Consider the following 27881-nt stretch of genomic DNA (forward strand, 5'->3'; position numbering starts at 1 on the left):
GATTGCAGTGTGGAGAGAAAAAATATATAGATACAAAGAGGTTTTGTTTTGTTTGCGATAATGAGTAGTTTGTTCAGGAAAAAGAGCGTTACCGCTGGCGGTGAATGTTCTGATGTTGTTATTCCAGGCTGGACTAAGAGTCCATATGATAAGTTGGCCCAGGCGTGGGCATGTGGTGCAGGGCTAAGTGAAACATGGGATCAGGGATTTGGAGATGCCGATCCGTCTGATGTAATGGCATGCTTGCAACAAGTTCCAGTGGAACGTGGCAGAGAATGTGCGGCATTAGGTAGGCGAGGTTGGGTTCTTTTGCATGCTTATAGGAAAATACATCAAATGAAGGTGAAAATGAAAAATGAGGTTTTGTGATTAGAGAGAGAGCTGGCTGCAGAAAGGTAGACTGCGTTAATGCAGCAGATTCAAATGAAACTGTTTAAAGATAAGGCTGATACATATCAGGCTGTGGCCGAGAGGGCAGCAGTCAGAATAGCCCGGTATAAGTATAGGAAAAGATGGGGAGGGGTCAACAAAAGAAAGGTGGCAACTGTAATCGCTACCGCTGGTGTGGACTGGGATCCGGATAGGTGGGATGGTGATATTTTTGACTCAACCAGTCTAGAAAGTAGTTCCGCAAATGAGTCTGACCCCAAAATGGAAGTGAAACAGAAAAAGTGGCGGCTAAGCCCGTTAGAAGACGGCGAGCCGGATCCCACCCGCAGAATCCTGCTGGCGGATTGGTGGATTTAACCACGCTGGAGGATTACACACAACAGGAGGTTGGGGAAATTATTTGCTTCTTCTGTGATTTATGTCTATGTTACTGCTGTGAGTTATTTCTATGTTATTACTGGTTGCTTTTAAACTTTGAATAAATAGCCGTATAAGTGCTCATTATTTTCTAAGAGTGTGTGGTTGCGAGTTATTGCGTGTTTCTGCGTTCAAAGTATTGGCTCTATAATTGCATTGGTGATTTGTGATTTTCCGTGTACTCTGGGGAGAGCAATACACTGGGCCTCATTACACGGATGGCGGTAAGGATTTACCGGTACTGGTAAAATACCGGTAAATCCTTACCGCCTTACTACGAGGTCCCTTTGTGGGTTGGGGGATTTAACGCCTGCTTTTTGCAGGCGTTAAAAACCAACCCGCAAAGGGACCTAGGAAGCTAATTACAGTACCGCAATTAGCGCCTTCCCCATTCCCATTATGCCCTATGGGGCAAAAATGGGAATGGGGAAGGGCAATGGTGGAAGGGGGAATTACCGCCCCGCCAACCTTGGAATGGGGCGGTAATTCCCCTTTCCGCCAAGGCAGTGCCGGTATTTTACCGGCATGAACCATGGCGCTAATAGCCGTGTAATGAGGCCCACTGTGTTATTAACCTAACTCTCATATAGAAGTGTTGAGCAAAGGACACATACAAATTACACTTTAGCTTTTTATTTTAGCTGGTGTTTAGGAAATACAGACTTAGTTCTGCATTTTGTTTGTGTGACCCTGCATCAGGGGTTCTTTTTTTGTTTTTTTACAAAGACCAAAAACAATTACTGCATTTCACGTGTATTCAATTTATGTAGACATGTACAAATACATGTACATGTACTTTGGAGTATGCAGGAGATAGTAGGGCACCATCCCTGCGGCACTTGCAATGCCTGTAAATTCACGAAGAAAACAACATCATTTATGATCGAAGAAAAAGAGTGGAAGATCAAACACTTCTCCAACTGTAAAACTACAAACGTGGTCTACATAATGGAATGCCCCTGTGGGCTGAGATATGTAGGACAAACCAAGAGGCAAGTGAGTAAAAGGATCGGTGAACATCGATCTCGGATACGTTGCCGTGTGCATACAGCACCTCTGGTACCACACTACCTCGAGTATCAACACAGTGCCGATGATATGCACTGGTGGGTCGCTGACACAGTCCTCAACACGACTAACACCACCAATGCTTTAAATCACAAAGAATCCTGGTGGATCTTCAAATTAAAATCTACCACCAAAGGCTTGAATGAAGCCATGCCAATGACCTACACATGAGGTTGTCTGCTTTTTCCTTTTTCCTCCTGCCCTAACCTTCTCCATCTTTTTCAGCCTGCTGGGGGTTTAAACTCTTGACCCCTAGAGCAGGTTTATGCAATTAGGAGTTTCTCACAGGTCACTTAGACCCAAAAAATATACAACATATGTGTTACTTTATTGAACCATAGAGGCCACTCTGCTCCCACTTGGTCATGTGGATTGGCAAGAGTCTCTCCATACTTGTGCAAGTGAAGGTTACCCCACACCCGGCACACCAGAATAAAGGGCTGGCTGCAATGGGTTCCCTCCAAGTATAGCTCAATGAGTATGGGAACTACATGTACACACGTTTGGGCAGACTAGTCTTTTCACAAGAATGCTCACAGATAGCGCCAATTTCTGCACCCCTTACTTGTCCCCACATTTCCACACAGATGTAGGGTGGCATGCTGCCAGAGATTTTCGACGTGAATACCATATTCCATTATTCCACAGTAATGCTTTCCACGCTCAGTAAACATGTATCTCATTCACCACCGCCTTAGTGTTATGCCACAACTACCTACATGAGGCTGCTAAGAGCTGATCGGCTACACAGCATCACTTCATCAACTGACTAGCTGGTTGCCATAACGACATCCTCACAGATTACCACACGCATGCGCAGGACACAGTGACACTGGTCCTTGACACATGACTTTACATCTTTACGGCACAGCTCTCTAGCCGCACTTCGGCAAGAGAGCTTTTCACTCAAAAAGACTTGGAACCTCCGTGCCTTGATGCGACTTGGACGCACTTACATCGCAGACCCCAGGTAATCATGACACCCCCTAGAAGGGGGTCCTAATTTAGGATCAGCGAAAGTTCACACTCATTTTCTCTGAAAAACAGCAGCCTGCACAGCTGGCTCCAGCGTGGGCTTTCGGTTCCAGTCCCGCTCTCAATCCCACTTTAATCTCTTTACAGGGCCACACTCATTGGCAACCTTGGCCGCCCTGAATTGTTCCATCCACCAACCCTCGGCGCTCGCCGTTGCACCTACTCACTAGTGGGCTTGCATTAACCTGCGCCACCCAGGTACGGCATGATTTCTTTGTTTGTTGAGTGTCTTTTTCTCCTTCTTCGCTTCTGCATTTTTCCCTCCATGCTTCTAAACAGTGCTTTTACTCTACGACACTGATTTACCTGCACAGGTCTTGCCTAGTCTTCATACACTTGCTGTTACCTCTTTCCCTACACAGGCACCATCCTCCTGTTAACAGCTACCCCAGTCCAATTTAGTCCTTCAACTGGATGGACAAAACAACAACACAGGCACATCTTGCTTTTATTGCACAGCCACTGTAATATGTAGGATCAGCCCACCACACGGACCCTAGCCATGACCACTATTATTTTCCCCCAGGCTCCAGTTCTTCAAGAATTTAATTTGCCATCTGTGCCACCAGGAGTTCCCTCCCCTAACAACACAGGGTCCTACTCCACTGCCTCTCTCCTTCAGGAAGAAGCGCCATGCTCCTCTTTAACCAGGTCAGTAACTAGTGCGCACTTGCTATTGGACAGTGTTTTCACACTGTCCAGTCCCACAGTCTCAATTTAATTTTAATATGTGCTAGTATTGGAGCCTTACAGGCCTCATTTTAGGTGAGCTCAACACAGATTGAGTTTCTCTTCCCTGTTCTGTTCCCTGCTGCCGGGAGACCAGGTCGAGGCCCATGAAGAAGGCTTCCTTGCCGAAACGTCAAGGGATTACTCCATCTTGAGGGCAAATTGCCCCCATCCCGCACCATCATTTGATCCACGCCCAGACGTAGACCAACGACTAGGTCCTTCCCTTACCAGTCAGCTTCAAACATTTAATGTTAAGAAGTTATTTGACTGCCTTTGTTTTTGTTTTTGCACTTTATGTTGGTTAACCTCTGAAAAATTCAGAATTCGTCTTTTATGTGTTGTATATTGAGGAAAACCAGCGGTGTTCACACGGTTCTGCAATGACTCTGTATGCGTGTGCACATATTTTTATGAATGTTTACTCATGTATTTGTTGATGATATTCATGTTTTTCACCTTTTTGTCTACATAAATTGAATACAAGTGAAATGCAGTAATTGTTTTTGATCTTTGTAAAAAAACAAAAAAACAAAAAAATAACCCGATGCAGGGTCACGCAAACAAAATGCAGAACTAAGTCTGTATTTCCTAAACACCAGCTAAAATAAAAAGCTAAAGTGTAATTTATAAGTGTCCTTTGCTCACCAATTCTATATGAGAGTTAGCTTAATAACACAGCTATGCATATACTAAGCATGTCAAATGGTTAAATCTTTGCAGTAAATGAAGTTTAAAAATCTATGTGGCATGACGTCACCTCTCTGTTTGTATTGTTATCAGCTCATAAATCCTCCCACATTTTTGAGCAGTCCCTCCCGTTACCTAGCTTGGGTCCCTGCCTGTTCAATTTCTTTATGAAGAAACTCTCTTTTTGCATCAAAGAGCAAGAGAATATTGTTTGCCTCGATTGCTTCATTCGATGATTTAAATGCCCTCCATGAGTTATTCGCCCGACGGACCTGTTTCCTCAACAGCATTAGTGCTAGTCCAAACCATGATTTGGATTTTTTTGTGGTTTTTAATTTGAGGGGAGTAAATTTGGGCCTTGTGATCTGGCCAAAGGAGGGGGATTGTCTCTAAGAAATGCACACCCCTACCTCTGGCGGCTATCAGATCTAGACAGTGCCCTTTATTATGCAAGGTCATTTTTGTCATTATTTCCAGGCCATGATTGTCTAGAAGCTCAGATAAGGCCATTTATTAGGGTGTATCTCATCCTTTAGCTAGCCCTAGCTGTTTCCCAACCATTACTCCCCCAGCTACCTCCTTCCCGGACTTAGATGGTTTGATTTTGGGCACTTAGCAGGGTCATAAAACCGCCAGATCAGCACTGCTGGAAGCACAGGAACAGATCCAACGCTTTGCTGACTGTCTTGGGACCCCAGAACTTAAAATCTCTGTTGGGGACAAAGTGTGGTTGGCATCTTGGTTTCTTCCAAGACACTTAGTCCCTTCCAAGCTCTCGCCCCAGTGGAAAAGCCTTCCACTACGCTTCCAAGAGGCTGGCTCTGCCTCTGATATCAGAGACAGCTTATCAGGCTGCTCGAACGAAGCAACGTCGCATTGCTACTCTCATTACATACAGCAAGCGCTCCGTAAGTTCGTACACCAGAGCTCTCTATTATGATATTCTGTCTAACATTATACCTTTAACCATTTCTCGCATCTTTTTTCTGCACAGAAACTCCACCCTCTTCGCAAAGCATTTCCGTTCTCATTGGCAGGACTGTTATGACTCCGCTTTAGCCAGTACGTAGTTACAATTTCCTGCGGTTGAACCATTTCACCTCCCCGCAAGAGTTGATCCTTTCCCCTCAGCATTACGTCCCGTTGATTCTTGCTATCTCCACATACTTACCCTTAGGTGTTCGCAGCCTTCCCCACTCTTTCGCAGCAGCAGATCGTACCACTCACTTCTAGAAAATAAGTCCCGGTAGGTGCCGGTCACAACTCTTTTTCTTTCCCGATTCTCTCCTTTCTCCTCCAGCTTGCTCTAACGTAGGAGCAGAAAGTCCTTCCAGTTGTTTGTCCTTCCTCTGCGAAGACTATAAGGAAGCTGTAGAAAGTGTAATTTCTTCCATCCCGAATCCACAAGGGGTATTACTGTCATTGCCAACTCAGTCTTACGTTACCTTTTACACAGCTAGCTCCATTCACTGTCATTCTTTTGTATGTTACAGTGCACATAGAAGTCAGCCAAAGTTTACCACCGGAAGCTCACCTAGACGGGCAACATATAGAGGGGCTTTGATCCAGTGAAGATAAGAACATCAGGGTTTTCTTCCACAGAGGGTTTTCCTAGGAACTCTGTCCTCCCAGTCTTAGCTTGGGTAGAATAGGGTGACTAGGTAGATTCTCCTTTCCATTCACACTGCTGCTTCGATCCAGGTTAGTGGAAATTCCATTATTAAAGATTTGAGTTGTGAGAGACTCCAGTGCGATCCCATCACTTCTAATTACCAAAGAACGATACAGTGCACACTTCCACTGATGAGGCAAACAAAAGCCTAACAGTATTACAAAAAAGAAAAGAAAAAGTTACTGGGCTTGCATGGAATTATAATGAAACTGCCCGCATTGTTGAGGATTCACAGTGCATTATGTCCTTTACGAGCATATGGAGAAAAGTCGGGCTCTATGCACTTAGCGTGATGTGGGTGAGGGCAGCTTTACACCAACTCCATCTTCCCGGGGGGGTTTGGAGGCGCCCACGGCCTCCCCAGTGGCCGTCTACGTAGCACATGAGGCGGCACGCGTCCCCCTTGGCTGTCTCAGGCGGAACCCTTGCACCTGCAGCGAGCGCGCATGCGCAGTGTCCCAGCTGCCGGGCCCGCGCGCTCCTCTGAGGCGTGCAACGTAAGGCTTTACGCGCGGGTGTGACTCTGATCCGCCGTCGCTTATTGGCTGGGCGAGCCTGAGCCCCGCCCCCGTCTCCATAGGGATGACCTGTGACAGGCGGAAGCAACCGAGAGTCGGCTTCTGCGCACTTAATACGGCGGCCCTGCTTTACGCCCACGCGGGTCCCGCGAGCCCCGCCCCCGAGCAGCAGCGCGCGTACCCGCGGAGAGCTGCCCTTGCACCCGAGGGGGAGGTGCGCGTGCTCTGCTGCCGGGGCGGCCCTGCACCAATGTCCGGCCCGCGGAAACTGGCCGCCTTCGCCCGCAATGAGAAGGCCCTGGGGCTGCTGTCCTGCAGGCTCATGAGCCTGCTGCGGGAGGCCGAGGGCGGCGCCATGGACGTGGACGCGGTCAGTGCGAGGAGAGGGGGGGATGTGGGGGAGGGTGGAAGCAGGGGGCCAAGTGGTGATATGGGGGGTGGAAGCAGGAGGCCAAGTGGTGATGGGGGGCTGGAAGCAGGGGGGCAAGTGGTGATGGGGGGGTGGAAGCAGGGGGCCAAGTGGTGATGGGGGGGGTGGAAGCAGGGGGGCAAGTGGTGATGGGGGGTGGAAGCAGGGGGCCAAGTGGTGATTGAGGGGGTGGAAGCAGGGGGCCAAGTGGTGATTGGGGGGGTGGAAGCAGGGGGCCAAGTGGTGATTGGGGGGGGTGGAAGCAGGGGGCCAAGTGGTGATGGGGGGAGGGTAGAAGCAGGGGGCCAAGTGGTGATGGGGGGAGGGTGGAAACGGGGGGCCAAGTGGTGATGGGGGGAGGGTGGAAACAGGGGGCCAAGTGGTGATGGGGGGTGGAAGCAGGGGGCCAAGTGGTGATGGGGGGTGGAAGCAGGGGGCCAAGTGGTGATTGGGGGGGGGTGGAAGCAGGGGGCCAAGTGGTGATTTGGGGGGGGGGTGGAAGCAGGGGGCCAAGTGGTGATTGGGGGGGGGTGTATAAGCAGGGGACCATGTGGTGATGGGGGGAGGGTGGAAGCAGGGGGCCAAGTGGTGATGGGGGGGGGTGGAAGCAGGGGGCCAAGTGGTGATGGGGGGGTGGAAGCAGGGGGGCAAGTGGTGATGGGGGGTGGAAGCAGGGGGGCAAGTGGTGATTGGGGGGGTGGAAGCAGGGGGCCAAGTGGTGATTGGGGGGGGGTGGAAGCAGGGGGCCAAGTGGTGATGGGGGGAGGGTAGAAGCAGGGGGCCAAGTGGTGATGGGGGGAGGGTGGAAACAGGGGGCCAAGTGGTGATGGGGGGAGGGTGGAAACAGGGGGCCAAGTGGTGATGGGGGGAGGGTGGAAACGGGGGGCCAAGTGGTGATGGGGGGTGGAAGCAGGGGGCCAAGTGGTGATTGGGGGGGGGGTGGAAGCAGGGGGCCAAGTGGTGATTGGGGGGGGGGTGGAAGCAGGGGGCCAAGTGGTGATTGGGGGGGGGTGTATAAGCAGGGGACCATGTGGTGATGGGGGGAGGGTGGAAGCAGGGGGCCAAGTGGTGATGGGGGGGGGTGGAAGCAGGGGGCCAAGTGGTGATGGGGGGGTGGAAGCAGGGGGGCAAGTGGTGATGGGGGGTGGAAGCAGGGGGGCAAGTGGTGATTGGGGGGGTGGAAGCAGGGGGCCAAGTGGTGATTGGGGGGGGGGGTGGAAGCAGGGGGCCAAGTGGTGATGGGGGGGGGGGTGGAAGCAGGGGGCCAAGTGGTGATGGGGGAGGGTGGAAGCAGGGGGCCAAGTGGGGATGGGGGAGGGTGGAAGCAGGGGGCCAAGTGGTGATGGGGGGGAGGGTGGAAGCAGGGGGCCAAGTGGTGATGGGGGGTGGGTGGAAGCAGGGGGCCAAGTGGTGATGGGGGGTGGGTGGAAGCAGGGGGCCAAGTGGTGATGGGGGAGGGTGGAAGCAGGGGGCCAAGTGGTGATGGGGGAGGGTGGAAGCAGGGGGGCCAAGTGGTGATGGGGGGAGGGTGGAAGCAGGGGGCCAAGTGGTGATGGGGTGGGGGGTGGAAGCAGGGGGCCAAGTGGTGATATGGGGGGGTGGAAGCAGGAGGCCAAGTGGTGATGGGGTGGGGGGTGGAAGCAGGGGGCCAAGTGGTGATTGGGGGGGGTGTATAAGCAGGGGACCATGTGATGATGGGGGGGTGGGGTGGAAGCAGGGGGCCAAGTGGTGATGGGGGAAGCAGGGGGCCAAGTGGGTATGGGGGGGAGGGTGGAAGCAGGGGGCCAAGTGGTGATGAGGGGGGGAGGGAAGCAGGGGGCCACGTGGTGATGAGACCTAATCCCTTATAAGCGAGTCCAGTTTGCGCAGTTGATGTCAGGGTAAAATTACATTTTTTGCCCAGGATCACACACTTGCGCTGAACAGCCAAGCAGGGATTTTAACCCACTCTGCAATTTGGGCACGGCCACCTTCTTCCACGCTTTACTTGGAACAAATATTTACGTTTTGAGTGTCAAGACCTACAACAATGCTATCCTATAGGGTTTACTTGCAAAATACACAAATTGCATAGTAAAGCATCAATACAACATGTAAATCCTCATAGCAGCAGCATGTTGGGCCAAAATACTATCAGTGTACCTTATTTTTCCACATACTGAATGGAAAACTATAAGATGCAAAAGGCTAAATATCCATCTACCCACTTTATTTTCAGCGTTTTAAGACACACAATAAAATAAGTTGTCATAAACTCGCTTAGGTTTGGAGATTCGTCACAAACCCCCAGCGCGTTATGTATGGTGTTAAGAACATTAAACTAACTTTACTTTTTAGCATATCGAGCTATTAGACATTATGGGTTTAAACACATTTTGAAAGGCTGCTTTATTATGTTGTGCGCTTTAACTGTCACATATTTGCAAGGTGACTGGTGGTCTTTCAGTTGTAAATTCACCATCATGCATAAGAAAGGCTATGCTGCTGTGTCTCAGCCGGAGGAGCCTGAGAAACTTGGAAAGAAAAACCGCAGCGTTTTCCAACACAATAACGTTGTATTTATGTTTGCGGTCGCTTCAAAAGCGACCGCAAACATAAATACAACGTTTTTAAATCTGCAGGTTTTTTTTTTTCTAAGTTTTCCGGGCTCCTCCAGCCCGGAAAACTTAGAAAAAAAAACCGCAGCTAGTGCTTATTTTTTGTAAAAAAAAAATAGCACTTACCGAGATTCAGCTGCAGCTTTCCTGCTCTGGTCTCCGGTTCCCGTCCTCCGCCTACAGCACTAATGAAGGGAAAGCCACCCAGCGGTAGCCTTTGTTTACTTAGCTGGCTGGCTTTTCCTTCATTAGTGCCGCAAAAGCCAGCACAGGAGGGCCTCCATTTCACAAAATGGCTGCGCCCCTGTGCTTGCTTTTGCGAATTTTGAGCTTGAATAGCTCAAAATTTTACATAGGAAGTTTTTAAAACGGAGAATGCTAGTATTTTTTTTTATGTGGCCTATCTATTTTTTAAATAAATTTTTTTACTAGACCATCCTTTTAACAAATACTTAGAAGGAAACTTTACATAGTATTTACAATCGGAATAACAAGGCAGTTGCAGTGACGGAGCTTGGACATTGTAGTGTGATTAAAGCTACAGTACTGGGACGTGGTTGTGTGTGTCTTGAGCAATGAGCCACAATTTGGCTTTGCTCTTGAAGGAGTGGAAGGAAGGTTCTGATCTAAGTTGGTTGGGCAGCAAGTTCCACAGTTTGCAGGCAAGGACCGGGAAACTGACCCCACCAGATTTCTGTAGATTGAACCTAAGTAAGGATAGGCAATGAGCTTGGGCTGCTCTATGGTCGGCTTGAGGTTTGTGGTGTGAACCGGCTTGCCAAGTAGTTGGGTGCCTTGTTGGCCAGGCATTTGTGCGTGAGGGCAAGATATTTAAGAGAGACTCTTTGGGCTACTGAGAGCCAGTGTAGGTTACGTGTGATGTCGGTTAAGTGTTTGTTCCTAGGAATGTTCAAGGCAGCCATAATGGCGTTATTTTGTGTGACCTGGAGCTTGCTAAGGTTTCGTTGATTGGTGCCTAGATAGAGGGCATTGCAATAGTCTAGTTTAGATATAATCAAGGTTCTAGCAAGGATGATGCAGTTCTCTGAGGTAAGGAACGGACGGCAGGCTGTGATGAGTTTGCAAGTGTCGACGGATGCTGAAATCGCGGTATTAGTTTGTCTCGAGAGAGATAAAGTGGAATCAAGGTAGAGGCTTAAGGTTTTGGTGTCATGCCCTGGTGTTTGATTTCCACGTATAGCCGTGGGAACAAAACCAATTGGAGGTTTTTGTGGCGCTTGTTACAGCTGAAAAGGCAAAAGAACTACATCATCCAGCATTCCCTGTCTAAACACGGTCACGTGATGCGGAAGTGACGTATCTCCCGACATCCAGTAGGGAACACTACTAGTAGCAGTGAGAAACGTCCCTCAGGTGCTGCTTAACTGTTACTTTTGTCATGTTAAGTCGCATTGATTTTTGGTTTAAGGACTGCTTTCGCCTGTTCCCTATCTGGTCTCGGACGCCTGGTCCCCTTCTCCCCAATTGCTGTCTTCCTTGGCTATCGAACCTCCGGAATTCCTCCCGACGCTGCTCCTTCTCTTGCCCTTGGATTTGTTCGCTGCATCCGGAAATATTAGTACCAGCTTTACTTATTGCTTGTGCACTAACTTTCTACACACTTGCTAACGCGGTACTTTGGTTTCTTCCTCGCTTGGTGCGCTGTCCTGTTGTCTCCTCCCACTGCTATTTACTCCCCAGCACCTGTATAGGGACCGCTGTTGCTTCGACAGTTCGTTCCTTCTTACACTTACTGCGGTGTGCTTTCCTTTCCTGCTACTCTTTCCCCCCTCTCCCCCATCTTCTTACGACCATTGGACGCTCTGCTGCATTCCACCCCGGCCATTCAACCACTGCACAATCATTATATGGTAACCGCTGGATGCTCTGCTGTATTCTACTCTGGTTACCTACTTGCTACATTACGATACCTTTGTGACCCCCTGGACGCTCTGCTGTTCTCACCTCTTGGGTCACCCACCAGCAGCTCACCTGGCTTCTGCTCCACTTGAATTTGTTAGATGCGCCCTCGTGCTGTTCGGGTTAGGTTGTTGGGACATTTGCACGTGGATGAAGACTTTCTTGGGACCTGGTTCTTCTTGTTCTGCTACTCCTCCTCACAAGATACGTAGGTTCTTCCTATTCTCTTCTGACTGGACAATGTGGGGGTGTTGCAGAGTGTTGGACCGGAGTTTTTTGGTATTTATGCTGTGGTATTGTTTTCCTTCCCTCTAGCACTGTTGCTGCTCTTCGACTTTTCGCTCAATCCCTTGGCCTGGCGGGTACCATTTCTACCCTGCAGGCTGCGCTCTTGGGAGAAAGGGTTTTTCTGTCTTCGGTCTACGGTTGTTGGTGGTTTTGAGACGGCTCGCCCTCATTGACCATAGAGATCACGACATTTGGTGCCCTTAGCAACCTTGATAGTGTTGCCATCAATGATAAAGGATTTGAAGGTATTGTCTAATCTGCTAAATCGGTAAGGGGAGCCCAGAATGAGGAGCTCTGTCTTATCGTCATTAAGACAGAGCTTGTGTTGAGCCATCCAAGCCTGAATGACCTGATGAACATTGTTTAGCGCTTTGTTGTCAGCTGTATGGTCTCCCTTGATAGGGATGACTATCTGGGTGTCATCCTCATAGTTAGTGAACACGTTGTAGAGCGTAGGTGAAACGCAAGATCCTTGGGGGACCTTGCATAAGACAAGACGGATCAGCAAAGGGGTAGAAGACCCTCATGGATCTGTTGGCTAAAAATTATTTGTTCCAGGTGGTGGCTTTATCTGAAAAGTGGGCTGCCACTATAAGATGTTGACACAGAATTTGGTGGTTCACCAAATCAAAAGCTGCCGATAAGTCCAATAGTAATAGGAGGGCGAATTTGCCGTTATCTTTCAGGTCCTCAATTTGAGTTTTTAGGTCGATAAGGGCAGTTTCTGTTCCATGCCTAGGACAAAGCCAGATTGTCTAAGGCCAAGGAGATTACATGCCAGGTAGTCATGGATCTGTAAATAAGCTGCTCGATCTAGAATTTTCAGCAGGAACGGCACAGTTGCGATAGGCCTATAATTAGTGGGTATACTCGGGTCCAAGGATGGTCTTTTGAGAAGGGGGGGGATGACTCGAGCATCCTTGAGGTTATCGGGTACGGTGCCTGTGCTGAATTACATGTTTATTAGAGCTGTGATGAACAGAGCTAGTTCATGGGCAGCCTCCTTTATGATGGGAGCTGGGCGGTCGCCCTGGCAATTGGAAGGTTCGAGTTTGCTAATGATGTTTTCTACCTCTAGGATAGTTGGAGGTGAGAAGCTGAAGGGTTTAAGGGTGAGTGGGGTATGGTTAGTATTACCAAAGGGGGCGTTACTGTGAGCTAGACTGGAGACTACTACTGGAGTGTTGAGATTTTGTCTAGGAGTGCTTTTTGTATGTTTGAACACCCTGTACTATCCTTGCTGCAGGTGTCTGGTTGTTTGGATGGAGTTTCAAGTTCTTTATCTTGAAAAGCTCTTTGGTGTTAGATTCAGCTTTCAGGATACACTTGTTATAAGTATCTTTTTTGGCTTGGAAGATTGCCTCTTTATAGTTCTTGTTGGCATCGGAAGGGTAGCTTTTCCAACGGGCTTCAGTTTTGCTTTTTTCTTTGCGTAATACACTCTGATGTGGCTTGAACCACAAATTGAGGTGAGCACGTGGTTTGCATTTCCTAGATTTGACGGGGAATAATGCATTGTTGAATATAGGTAAGATGTGGGGGAGAAGTCTATCTCTAGTTATGTCTCTTTTGTTTCTGGTACGAATTGATGGTGCAGTGTCTGGTCTGGAGCATTGGTTGTTGGCTGTGATGTTGAAGGTAATAGTGTGATGGTCAGACCAAGCGCAGGGTGAGCTTGCTACTAAGTTGATACTACAGTTTAGGTCGACTATCCAATCAAGGATTCTTACCTTGTGTGTAGGTTCAAGTATACGATGAGAAAAGCCCAAGTCAGTAGGTGTACTAGCAATGTCTAGTGCTTTGAGGTCATTGGGGTCTTGGAAACAAAAATTGAAATCTCCTAGTGGTATATTTGCGAGTTGGTTTTAGTTTTGTCTGCTAGGATAGATGTAGTATTGTCTGCAAAGGTGGTGATGGGTCCTGGTGGCCAATAGATGAGATGTGATGGGAAGTTTGACCGACAGTAGTTCTGCTGATGGGATCTGCTGATTAGGTATGATTCTCAGACCAAAGGACTTTTTATGGATGAAGGCAACACCACCGCCTTTAGATTGGTTGGTGTTACGCTCACATCTGATGATGGTATAGTCATTAGGAATGGCAAGCAAGAGTAGAGGTCCTGATGCTCTGTGCAGCCAGGTCTCCGTAATAGCTAAGAAATCTAAATCCTGAGTTACATAATTTCATCCAGTTTATTTGTGGCCTTTTCTAAGTTTAAGGGGTTCCATGTGATGTTTTTACCTAATATTTTTATTTTTTTTGCATTGATTTATACTGTGGTACAGTTTATACAAACCTTCACTGTATTACTGAGACAAAAGACAAATCGGAAGTCCTAAAGGAAGAAAAAGTCAAGTGTCGGATCCCACTCTAGTCCCAGTCAACACGGTCCCTGACTGATGTAGAATTTACATATACCATGGATTGGTTGCGGGATATTGTTCCAGCAGAGTGTAGGAGACACCGAACGATTGTGTAAGGGACCGTAGTAGCAAGTCGTACACCCCCTCAGAGTGAGGGGACCAAAGAACGTCTCTTAGGTTCCGTCGGGTTGTATTAAATCATGTAAAATCTTCTGGATTTTCTTCCACATAGTGGTTAAATAGAACACCTGCTTCATGGTTTCCACTCTGGAATAAAGACCACAATGCTTCCATAGTTATGTTGGTAGATAAGCCTGCAGAAAGTAGAGCCAAGATCTAAAGAGTTTAAGACTCACAGGCCGTCAATAGATGTTTTGATGTTTCAGACAGATTGTCCCCGCACAGCCGGCAAGATCTTTCCTTTCTCGGGCGACCAGCTCATTTCCCCTCCAAATCCCAAGTTTTAACAGCAAGGAATTTGATTCGGAGGTACTCCCTGACCAACACGTTCCCAATAAAGTTCTTCACATATTTGGGAATAGTACTTGTCACTTCAAGATAGTTGATGAGATTACCCCCCTTGTTCTGTCATGGCCAGATTGACAGTAAACTGTTCATTACTGATTTCAGAGAGCAGGCGCTTTACTTGCAACTTGACGTTTGTACGACCAAGTTCAGCTGTGTCCTGGGGCACTCTTGGTAGCCAAGTCATGGCTATATTCGATAAACTGCTGTCAGATATTAAGTGGACTTTACTCCCCAAAGCTTCCCAAATATGGGTCTGCAATGTATTCTTTGATGCTTTGGCTAAGTTGCAATGGGTTGTATATTAAATTCAAGATGTACCCTCTTTATGGATGTCCAAACAGGTAGCCTCAACAGTCTCTTCAAGGTCTGTTCTAGTTTGCATACTTTTTCCAGGTGAAACATGGACCGTATGGCTGCCCTGTACAGTATAACTGAGGAAATATTGGCCTGCAATAACTGCAAAAAAACACTGGCCACTGAGTAACCCTGCATCCCCCCCACCCCAGCACCGCCTTGGTGTGCAAACGATGGCATTCAAACTAAAGTGGATAAAGGTGTTGATCTTATTTGTGCAAAGTACTAATTTCCCTGCAGTTTATTATCCAAGCTGATCCCCAGATACTTGTCTGATACTACATCAATAGGCGTCCCCTCAAATTTCCAGGGGATGGTGTTTACTCCGACCAGGAAGATCGCAAAAACTAGCATTTTGGTTTTGTTCTAATTGTCCGTAAGGAAGTTGAGATCAGTGCAATTCTGGAGCTGATTCTGTGCACACTAGAGTCCTTTGGGGGTTAGATCCAATATGACTAAGTCATCAGCATAGCCTAGTCATTGAATAATGACAGAGCCTAGTTTTGGCGGCACTGTAGCTGTATCCTGGAATGCAGGGCCAATATCTGAGAGATATAAATTAAACAAGATTGGGGCAAGGGTACAGCCTTGTTTGATGGCTCTTTAGACGCTCATCCAGGTGGTGATCCTCCCTTGCTCATCCAGTCTTATTTTGACTCGTGTCCAATCATGAAGCAGCACAATCATCTTTAGGAGACAAAGAAGGATTCCCCGGCTTTGTGGTTTGTTATAAGTCTCCCTCTGTCTACGGTGTCAAAAGTGACACTGAAAATCAATCATAGCCGCGTAGACCAGATTCTGACACATTTCCATGCTTGCTCAACAATGGTCACGAACGCCAGGCAGTTGATGGTAGTGCTTGATCCTTTTTTCAGAAACCGGTTTGGTTAAAGGGTATATTATTTTCTTCGACCTAGTCTTCAAGTTCATTCAGTAACATAGGAGCAAAGATTTTGGGTGATGTATCCAGCATTGCTAGTAATCTGTAATTTCCTTGGTGTTCCAGTTTTCCTTTTTTCCAAACTGGAACGATGATACTGCCTTGGTTGATACTCTACATGGTCTATTCTGTAGTATTGTATGGGCCCAGGTATGTGGATCATGATTGACGAGTGTACTGCAAATAACATCCGGACATGGAGCCCTAAAGGATTTGCTGGTGATAAGCTTGCAGATGGCGGACCGTGTAGAGGTATATTTCCAAGTGGTATTAGTATATCCTGCGGCAGATGTCATCCGGTCCTTGGCTCAGTGACACCATTGATGGCTCGAGAACCGGTTATATAGCCATTTAATAATCTTGCTGAATCTTTGTGTCTTGATAAGAGAAACCAGGACCAAGGCCTTCCATCGTTCACATTCAGTCAGGTATTTATGCCTTTTGAGCGCTCCAACGAGCTCAGAGGAGCCTTGGCCTGTATGCAGAGCTCTTTCCAAAGTCTTTTCCTCTCTCTAATGTGATAATCAAACCCATGAAGGTGACTTGTGGAGGAAGCAATCGCTATTGCATGCGTGGGTCAAAATTTGATCAGAGCATTGTTTTGTCGTCCATGCTCTGTTCAAAATTTTTGATAAGCAAATATGCAAACTCCAAAGCTATGCCAGCCACAGACCCAGTGAGGTTCATATTGTACTGATTTAGTTTTGCTTGTGCAGCCTGCTTTGCTTTATCCAAAGTTCGGTAATTCCAGGAAATAAGTTTGTGGGCAGGATTAATGACGAGATTTCCCGCCAGTACGGGACCTTGTAGATGGAAGAAAATGTTGATGTGAGCAAGATAGTAGTCACTCTCCTGCCTTGGATTGACACCCATGTCAACAATCATGTTGGTATTGGCGGTGAACATGTAATCAAGGATGCTACTTACGCCGTTTCTCCAGCATTGGATCTTTCATGGATTCACATGCTTTGAATATTCCCCGTCGTCAGGCTGGGAATCCCCGGTACATTATATAGACCCTTTCCCGTAGGAAAACTTTTTCGACGCTTATGCGTCCTATCCACCTCGTTTTGTATCATGCGTGCCCGTGCCGTCAGGACGTCATGATATAAATACAGGCCCCGCCCCCGCGCTCCCTCAGATTTCAACCGTCTTTCAAAGCAGTGGGATCTTCGTGTTACTACTAGTGATAACTAGATTGTTTTTTTGTCTGTTTCGCGTAAGCGAAGTTCAAATCTGGAGAATTATGTCTGGAAAGGCGTTATTTCGCCCATGTGCAACCTGTGGCCTCAAAAAGGTTTATGAAGGAGACGGCCACATGGACTGTATCTACTGTCTCCACCCGCACCACACGGCGGATACATGTGAGATATGCCAGGGTTTCTCCCAAAAAACCCTTAAGGACCGTAAAAGAAGGCTGGTCGACTGGCTTAATGACGGAGCGGGTGCCTACCCGGCTTCGGAAGTTGGCTCCACGGCCTCCAGGAGCAAGTCGGAGCCTCCATCGAAGAAGGTGCGGCCAGCAGAAATTCGCCCTGAGGACAAGCATAAGGGGAAACATGCTGGATCCTCCTCATCTCATAAAAAGCCCTCCTCCTCCTCATCATCTAAGACGGAGAGGCTGGCGCTGTCTAAATCCTCCTCAGGGGACCGTCCCAGGTCTTCCGTGAGTCGAGAAGCTTCAGCCGGGAAGTCGGCATCAAAATCGACAACGAAGTCTAAAGGCTCGACGACGACGACTTCCTCGTCGACCTCGGTGTCATTGACGATGCCTATTACCGTTCAAGCAGCAGCGGTTGGGATTCCTTCGTCGACGGAAACTCAGTCTATGGCTTGGCTGCCTGAGGTCTATGACCCGATCCCCCCTGAGGTCTTACTGCAGCCAGACACGGCCTGCTCGGCGGAAGGGGAAGGTGACATGGTTCTGCAGCCATTGGATTTAGGCTTACGGCCTTCCACGTCGACGACGACGGCGACGAGTGCGAGCGGGGGTATGGTACCTATATCATCCACGTTGCTGAACCCCCAGACAGTTTTGTCTCTGGATGTGCTTAATACTCTTCAGAAGCTACTACAGCGGCTGGATACCCAGTTCCCTCAACCTGGGACGTCATCGTCACTTCTGTCTGTACCTTCCGTCGACGAGCAAACTTGTACGGCTCGCTCGTCGACGAATCACCCATCGGCTCCCCAGGCGGTAAAAGATCGTCCTCGAGCTCAGGAGGAGGGTGAGTTGTCGGAGTCCGACTCTATACATGATGACTCTGGGTCAGACATCTCCCTGTCACCGTCGAGGGACCCGACATGGAATTCGGATGTAGAATTGGAGTCTACGAGGAGCCAGACACAGCCATCTCCCCCTGATGATGTGGGAGCCTTCCATGCAATGATGGGGAAAGCGTGTTCCGAATTCGGCTTGATTCCTGAGGAGCAGAGGAAAGACTGTTTCCTTTTTGACCATATGGGTCAAAGGAGAAAATCGGTATTTGCCATCCCAATCCTTGACCACGTGTGGCAAGAAGGTCTCAAAACGATGCGCCATCCGTTCTCGGAACCAGCCATAAAGGGACGGATCGAGAAAAAGTTTAAAGCTCCGGAGTCCACTCCAAAATGTCTAACATCACAGCCTTTGTCTGACTCGGTGGTGTCGGCGGCAGCAGCTAGGAAGGCCAGGGTCCAGCAAAAATGTTCAACGCCACCGGAAAGCGAGGCTAGGAGGCAGGACGCATTTGGAAAGAAGGTGCTCTCGGTCGGAGCGACGACAGTAAGAGCAGCCAATTCCTTAGCGATCGTGTCACGATATGATAGGGAAATGTGGCACAAATTAGCCCCTATCCTAGAACACCTGCCAGACGAACACCGAAAAGCAGCTATGTTACTGGTGCGGGACGGCGAGGAGGCCTCGAACCACGCTATTAATATCGCAGTGGACCTAGCAGAGTCTGGTTTCAAACAAATCAACCATGGAGTAGTGCTTCGTCGACAAGCGTGGCTCAAATGTACTACTTTCCGTCCTGAAGTACAGTACAAAGTCCTGGACATGCCATGCGAAGGGGAGCACCTGTTTGGCGAAAAGGTTGATGAAGCGCTGAAAGGGATGAAAGAAGACACGGATACTGCTAGGTCCCTCGGCGCCCTTCAAACGGGTAGAAATTTTCGCTCTTTTCGCCCTTTCAGAGGTGCTTCTGGAAACTCCCGCTTTGGAGCCTCGAGGGACCGTGGATTTAACAGGCCCTCGTACTCTTCACAAGGGTTCAGACGAGCGTCCCAGTCGGCACGTGGAAGCAGGGACTATCAAGCCTCCAGGCGGCGAGGCTCAGGTCCGTCGTCAACGAAGAACAAGCAAACCAGCAACCAATGACGGCCTTCGGAACGTCCTGGGGGGTCGAGTCTCTCATCACTTCGACCGATGGAAATGCATCACCAAAGATCGATGGGTCCTAGACACGATTCGCATGGGTCATGCGCTGCAATTCAAAGACAAGCCTCCGCGTCTTCCTCCTTTATTCTCGACACAGCCCCACCTCCAAATCCTACGACAAGAGGTGGAGCTTATGTTGCGAAAAGGGGCGGTAGAGAGAGTTCCTGTGGCACAGGAAGGCCAAGGAGTTTATTCCAGGTTCTTTGTTGTCAAAAAGCCAAACGGCAAATGGAGGCCCATTCTCGACCTGAGGGTACTCAACAAGTGGCTAAAGAGCCAAAAATTCAAAATGCTAAAACTCCAAGAGGTTATCAGATCGGTGCAACCCATGGACTATCTCTCTTCACTAGACCTTCAGGATGCTTATTTTCACATCCCAATACGCCCACGACACAGGAGATATTTAAGATTCGTCGTCGGGAGAAAGCATTTTCAGTTCAAGGTCCTCCCGTTCGGGCTCAAGTCCTCCCCCAGGACGTTCACCAAGTGCTTGGCCCCTATAGCGGCCCATTTAAGGAAGGATGGTCATCATGTCTATCCATATCTAGACGACTGGCTAATCAGAGGGTCATCCAAGGAACAAACACGAGACAGTCTACGAGCCACAATGTCCATCTTACAGGAACTGGGCTTCGCAATAAACTTCAACAAGTCCTCAGTAGAGCCTTCGAGGACCTTGGTCTTTCTAGGAGCGGAGTTTCATACGCACACAAGCCTGGTGAAACCATCCAGCGAAAGAATTCAGAAACTTCAAAACAAGGCGTCGGAATGGAGCGGCGGTACCAGAGTCTCTGTGCGCAAGTACATGTCCCTGCTAGGGACCATGTCGTCCTGCATTCCGTTAATAAACAACTGCCGTCTGTTTATGAGGCCTTGCCAGGAATTTCTAGCGGACCGTTGGGCACAGAGCAGAGGTCGCTGGTCCGACAGACTGGTCGTCGACGAACAACTAGTTCAAGCACTCGGCTGGTGGAAAGTGTCTACTCACCTAACGAGAGGGATGCCTCTACTGGAACCAGAGTTCCAAAAGACGGTGGTGACGGATGCATCGCTGAGCGGATGGGGAGCTCATCTGGATATGTTACAGGTACAAGGCCAGTGGTCTTTGCAGGAGTCCTCCCTGCATATCAACCTGCTAGAACTGAGAGCAGTGCGATGGGCTCTGAAGTCTTTTCTTCCGCAACTGAGGGACTCGGTGGTGCGTGTCATGACGGACAACACCACTACGATGTTCTACTTGAGGAAACAAGGAGGGACACGTTCCAGGTCCCTATCGACAGAGGCACAGAAAATCTGGCATTGGGCCCTTCAACACAACATACAAATCTTAGCATTTCACCTACCAGGAGTGAAAAACGTGGAAGCCGATGCCCTCAGCAGAGAAATGAACGAAGTTCACGAATGGGTGCTGAACGACCAACAACTTCAACAAGTATTCAAGGAATGGGGACACCCTTCCATAGACCTGTTTGCAACGAAGAACAACAAGAAATGCCATCAGTACGCAAGCAGATGGCCTCAGCAGGGCTCACTGGGGGATGCGTTCTCATTCCCATGGACGAACAAATTCCTGTACGCATTTCCTCCTTTTCCCCTTGTCAGGAGGACGTTGCAATGGATCCTCAGGTACCCATGTCGGGTAATTCTGGTGGCCCCATACTGGGCCAGACAAGTGTGGTTTTCAGACCTACTACACTTAGCGGCAGCGGAACCGATGAGATTCCAGAAGACCCCCGACCTTCTGTCTCGACAGGAGGGTGTCGTTTGGCATCACGACCCGGACAGCCTCAAGTTGACGGCCTGGCTCCTGACTTCGCCGAATTTGGTCGGCTAACGATTCCGGAGGACTGTCGACGTATCCTGCAAGCGGCAAGAGCACCTTCCACAAACGCCTCATACGCGTACAAATGGAAAAGGTTCTGTCAATGGTGTGAGGATCAACCAGGTTTGGCCCCGCAATCGATTAGGCCGGAACAGCTCCTTCCATACTTGCTGTTATTAGCTCAAATGGGCCTGTCGGTGTCGTCAATAAAAGTACACCTAGCAGCCATTTCCAGGTTTACTCGTCGACGGCACTCGGCACCATTGTTCAGCGACCGCCTGATTAAGCACTTCCTTAAAGGCCTCTTTCGGAGTTTCCCTCCAGAGAAGAAATTTCCACCGGAGTGGAGCCTCAATCTGATCTTAACGTCTCTTATGAAACCTCCGTTTGAGCCAATGTCATCATCGTCTCTGAAGTTTCTGTCGTGGAAATTGGCCTTCCTGGTGGCCATCACTTCAGCCCGACGTATCTCAGAAGTTCAGGCTCTAATGGTGGACCCACCATACTTACGATTTTTCAAGACCAAGGTAGTCCTAGCCACTAACCCACAGTTCATACCAAAAGCTCCTTCGGTGTTTCATAAACACTCTTCTATCGTGTTGCCTACGTTTTTTCCGGAGCCATGCTCGGGAGCGGAGCGCATGCTACACACATTGGATGTAAAAAGGGCTCTCAAGTTTTATCTTCATCGTACGCAACCGTTCAGAGAAACGAGACAGCTGTTTGTGGCCTATGGGTTGGGTGCTAGAGGAAAAGCCATTTCAAAGCAAGGACTTTCAAGATGGGTGTCATCTACCATCTCGTACTGCCATTCCAAGGCAGGGAAGCCTCTTCTACGACGGCCAAGAGCTCATTCAACTAGAGCAGCGGCATCGTCGACGGCACTGTGGGCCGGAGTCCCTCTAGGGGACATCTGCATGGCGGCTACCTGGGCGACTACACACACCTTTACCCGCCATTACTGCCTGTCGCAGCAACATGCCGAAGACACCCGGATGGGACAGGCGGTGCTTCGACACCTATTCCAGTAAGGTAAGCCCCGGCTGCGGGGTGGCATCCTGTGGAATTTATGACTGTATGTGGTCCGTTTTTTCCCTATGTAAACTATTACTGATGTATACATAATCTTAGGGAACGGCCTTTTGCGAAGAATGTATAGGGGTTTGCATGCACACCTCCTCTTGGGGGTAGTACTGCTATGTAATCTATTCAAAGCATGTGAATCCATGAAAGATCCAATGCTGGAGAAGGGAATAGTTTCTTACCTGTAACTCCATTTCTCCAGCATTGGTATCTTTCATGGATTCACATGCGCCCACCTGCCTCCCCTGATCATGCAAACCGGTTCCCCCACTACTTTGGGGGCCGAAATCTGAGGGAGCGCGGGGGCGGGGCCTGTATTTATATCATGACGTCCTGACGGCACGGGCACGCATGATACAAAACGAGGTGGATAGGACGCATAAGCGTCGAAAAAGTTTTCCTACGGGAAAGGGTCTATATAATGTACCGGGGATTCCCAGCCTGACGACGGGGAATATTCAAAGCATGTGAATCCATGAAAGATACCAATGCTGGAGAAATGGAGTTACAGGTAAGAAACTATTCCCTTCCCACTCGTGTATGCTTAGAGGGGCAATCAGATGGGACCACACCGTTTATGGTAAAACCTGCAGAGAGCAGCATGGATGCCCAATTCCTGTCGCATGAAAGCATTTTGAGTTGATTAGGGTTCAATCGATCGGAAGACTCCTAATTCCAGCACCGTTCTGCCAGTGCCAAGAAGGTGGGTATGGTGGCGTTGAAATCGCCACAGATCATTATAGGGTAGGTGCTGGCTAGAGCATCCAATACGTTGTCAAGCAATTTGACCATTGTTGAATCTTTTCAAAGGGGAAGATGGATGTTGATGACAATCAACGTTAGTGGGATAGGCTGCTGTGGTTTGACGGGGGCAGTAATTCTGCCTATAAGCAGATTATCTGACTAACATGGAATCTCCTCCAAGAGAAGTTGTTGTTTTACTTCAAGAGTGAGCACTCCCTTCGGACAGCCACAAGGGCCCTGGATGGCTAAGCGCTGTATACAGTTCCAACCGTTGATAATCAAAGGATTGACTAGCCAAGTTTCTTGTAGGGCCATCAAACTTAGGTGGTCTATTTTTCCAATAAGCCATCTTCGTCCGACCAATGTTAGTTGCCTTGTGTGTCCCAGTTCTTCAGGAGAAACGGGGGTGGGCAGTATTCATTAGGAACTGCACATGCCTCGCCTCTCTAACATGTTATCCAACCACTCCCAGTGGCCCTCTTCTCTGGGTAAAAGTGGGTGGATTGGTTGTGATCGGCCAACAGGGTCAGCACGTTTCTTGGCTCCTGGGGTGGATATTAAGTAATTGCATCTCAGGGTGAGTAGAGGCCTGATGGCGGTTCCCCTTGTATTCACCTCTATTGCCAGGACCATTCCACTCTTTATTTGTAGTTTCAGTAACTTCACATTCGTAGCCCAGTACAGAAGCGTAGAATCAGCCTGAAAGTGTGAAATCGCTGGGGGAAGTTGTTCTTCCTCCAACATGTCGACTATTTTGATATCGCTGCTTATGATGTTTTTACCTATATTTGTTTCCGCACACCGTGTACTAAAAGCAGGTAACAATCACTCTTTCCATTCTGAATAATGCACCTGTCCTTCTCCATTAATAAAATATTCAAGCCCAAATATATAGTTGTCACGCACTGGGAGTATCTCACAACTCCTTCATGACCACGGAAGCCGAATGCTAGTCGACCCTACCACCTTCATTGGCACAGGTTCCTGATTCTGAGATAACCGGTAACCTTGAGGCAGCCAATGGGGGGGGGGGCTGGGGGAAGAGTGTTAAGGAGAAGTTGTGGATAGTGAAGGGCTCATAAGGCGAACCTGATTGAGGGTTGGGGAGACTTTTTGGATAGGTATTGGGGGTTTTAGGGAACAGACATACAACATGCTGGACCGTACCCTGTTGAGGTCCCTTGCGCCGTGCTCACTTGACAATATCCTACTAACCTTATTCCCTAATGTGCCCCTTCTTATTTAAGGAGCAGCAAGCCCTATGAGCACACTCCCCCTTCATTAAGAGTGTGAGATCCTGTAGTCCTTTTCCAGTATACCTCCTGCTCAGTACCAGCAACAAACCTAGCACAGTCAGCATACACATAACATAGCCTTTTGACCCCTTGACATTAAAGTGACATAGATTGCCTGAGACCCTCTCCACAAACCCGACAAATGGCGTCGTTCATGACAATGGACCTCTAATGTACATAAACACAGAAAGCGTAAGCATAGCCAACAAAGAATGTGCAAAGTTAGCGTTCAGCGTTCCCTCGTGCTTAATTAAGTGTTCAGTGTTACTTGTCATTCCATGCGTGCATGAGATTGCAATGCATTTAATTTCAACAAATGCCCTAAAAAAAAAAGCGAGCGCTACACTTGGGTCGGGGGGAGGGGTCATGCAACACCACCCCAGGCAAAGAACAGCCGGTGTTGTAATCACTGTGACCGGCCGGAGTTCCCCCTTCCCGCTCCTGACTCCCACCGGCGGAGCAAATGAACGGGCGTAGGAAAGGAGCCGGCTCTCCTGTGGCTCCCGCCCTGTTGCTGCCATGCCCCAACTTTCACCTCAACCACGAAACAAATGCTGCTCCAGTCTCCTCCGGTCGGTGCCCTTAACACACCAAAATCACCAGCAAGCGGTACAGGCCAGAGAGGAGCTTATCAAAGCCCCCACATTGCGTGCTTTACGCATGCACTCCATGTTCAAGGCACCATGGGAGTTGTAGTTCAAGCGGTACCGGGTCCCAACACACCAAATGCTCCCCATTTCCTCAATATTCGCTGGTGGAGGAACTCTTCCAATATACAATAGTATAATTTCCAGGTGAATCGCGTTTGCAACAACCAATCAACATGCAGAGACCAAAGGTGCCGTAGAGATGAGCCCAGGCAAGGCCACCTCTATAATGGGCTCTTTGTAAGAGAATGGAGTCAACAATTCCTTCATGTTAGTAGAGGTGCATTGGTGTTTTACCGTTGTCCGCATGACTAAAATGATGACCATCTGGGTATGATTTAATTAAATTGACCATTTTAATTCATCAGCAAAGTTTTAAGTCCATTGAATGTTGGAACATAAATGGTGATAACCAAAAAAAGTATTGAATGTCTTCACTTGATTTCCAAGAAACTGTACCTGCCAAAACGGAATCTGAGCAGATTTTCAAATTGGTCAAGAAAAGAGCTTCTAGTACTAATAAGAAGCCTGCCATTCGGGCGTCTCAAAGTGGCTTTTGTGGCTACTTTCTGGATGGTATTTCTAACGTTAAGAATGTCCTCTAATAACCATGTTCCTTACTGTAATGGATTTCAATCAGGCACACACCCAAGTCCTGCCTAGCATGAAGTGTGCAAATGAAACCCTTATTTATTTTTGTCTATAAATTCAATATTCAGAATGATATCCCACTCATATCACATCTAGGGGTGTTACGGTATTAGTTTTATGACGGTACAATAACCTTCTTGCCAAATGACGGTATATCATGGTTATCGCGGTATAGCAGGTGGAGCTAACTAATCTTAACAAATATTTTCTAAAAGATCATAAATTGTCAGATTTATCATCACAAACAAAACCAGACCCAGAATTGGGGTTTTCAACATAATTTCCACTGAAATGCCACCCCTTGCTTCCACCAAACACAAACACACGTGTGGAGAGGAGGGGAGCAGGGGGGAGCACTGCTGCTACTGGCAAAGCAAACTGAATAGCTTTTCTTAAGTGGTCATTTAGGCTTTTAGCTCCCCCACTGGCTACTGGTGAAGATGAACATGTTGCCATCTTGATAACCTGCATGCCACACATCAATGAAGGCTAATGGTAGTATACGCTTGTGCGCATACACACACGCACATGCACGCTCTTTATGTTACAGCCTTTAGTTTACTTGTGGGCGAAAAGGTGTTCAGTAATCACGAACATGTTACCCTTTGGTATGGCAGCAGGGAATACCCACAGAGACTAATTATAAGTAAATTCAATGATAGAACCAGGGAAATCCCCCATTGTCATATGTTTAGAAAACATCCATTATAAATATGTAAACCCCAAAGCCGCCAACCCAAAATAAACCCTCTTCCTTCTTGGCACTGTATTTATCCTTCCTATTGCTAACATATTGATTTTGTGTCAGGCACGTGTGGTTTATGGAATGGCATTAAAAACTGCTCCAACTGAAACTATTTGGCAGACGGCACATCCAACAGTGCAAGACCAAGACTGTGCAGCACTTGCTTACTGCAGCCTTTCCAAATTAGATTGAAAAGCACACTTAACGGTATGAACGGTATACCGGTATAAACAATGTGACGGTTATTATTGTTCGATTAAGTGGTTCACGGTATCTTTAACGGTATACCGTAATACCGTTACATCCCTAATCACATCCATCTCAAAATACCCTCAAACGGATTTGACTTTTCAACTGTCAGGATGGCTTTGAAACTGGCTGAGCAAAAACACTAAATGTGGTCAAAAATGCTTAAATGATTATACATTTCTACGGGAGCCGCTTTGAACAGATGCAAGCAATGATTTAATCAAAAGAAAACAATTGGAAACTCAAAGGCAAAGTGGGGAAATAATTTAAATTTAAAGGCAATTCATGGATGTTGGGTAGCGGTGGGAATTGAAATTTTGTTTCTATCTTCAAAACTGAGGGAGTTATGGAGGTTTTAGTGAGAGGTGTTTTTCTGAAATAAAGACGCGAATTTGGAAAAGAACTTCAGTTTAGAATCAAAGTATGGCTTGTGCTTTTACTCAAGACTAGCGCATGCAGCCTAGACAACCAGGTTGGGTTGAAGTAAGCTCTGAGACTGATGATTCATGACTTCAGTAACAGATCCCCAGCACCTTCCCTGGCGGAACTAGTCCAAACACTCGAAGTGGGATTTTGGGATGAGTTACATAAATAAAAATTACTATGAAAATGACGCTTTAGCAAATAGAATAAGATAGCACTAAGATTTTGACACTTACTGGTTATGAAATTGAGGATAGTTCATAGATTTAGGGTAGGACAAGATAAGGCTAGGTATGCAATAGTTCTCTAGTGTCCTGTTAATACTTACAATCCACTGGGATTTAAGATTTTAGGCCTGTCAAGATTCTGTTCAATGGAGCGGGCCTATCAGGGAAGGACAGTACATCAGGCATGGGACTGGATCAGCTAGGCCGGTCACCGGAACTGCACGGGATCTGCCTTTCTTGTTTCTGGATATTTCTGATCAGCTTGATGGCGAGTTCATCAGGGAACCATTATGGTAGCAAGCCAGTTAGTTTCAGGATACTTCCCCACAGCGCTCCACTGGGTTGTACGGATTAGTTGAGGATTAATTGATTATAGAGGCCTAGCTGAATATGGTTCAGCTATTGCTTGGCCTAGTGATTGGCATCTGGATCTGCAAGGATGTTAAAGGCTGGATGTTGAATGCTGGATCAGAGTGCTTCGCTGGAATCAGAAGAGAGTGTGTCTGTGTGTTGTCAGCTGTCTCTATTTATCCTTTCCAATGACATCACAAAAATGGGTGTATGGGCCGGCTTCACTAAGATTTCCCCTGTGGGATCGGATCAGAGACTCCTCTCCGCCTTGCACCCGAATGATTGGATCAAGGACAGATGATGTC

General features: G+C 48.0%; 1 protein-coding gene across 1 annotated transcript in view; it reads left to right on the forward strand.

Annotated features, from left to right (window-relative positions):
* Nucleotides 1–6583: 6583 nt before the first annotated feature.
* The window catches only part of LOC138527542 (transcription factor E2F5-like), a 384648-nt gene continuing 363350 nt past the window's right edge, over nucleotides 6584–27881 (forward strand). Inside the window, exon 1 of the mRNA XM_069638793.1 lies at nucleotides 6584–6889. Within this exon, the coding sequence (XP_069494894.1) occupies nucleotides 6584–6889 (306 nt within the window). The remainder of the gene's footprint in view (nucleotides 6890–27881) is intronic.

The sequence above is a fragment of the Ambystoma mexicanum genome, chromosome 14 (assembly GCF_040938575.1).
Source record: "Ambystoma mexicanum isolate Mex_15411 chromosome 14, UKY_AmexF1_1, whole genome shotgun sequence".
Taxonomy (NCBI): Eukaryota; Metazoa; Chordata; class Amphibia; order Caudata; family Ambystomatidae; genus Ambystoma; species Ambystoma mexicanum.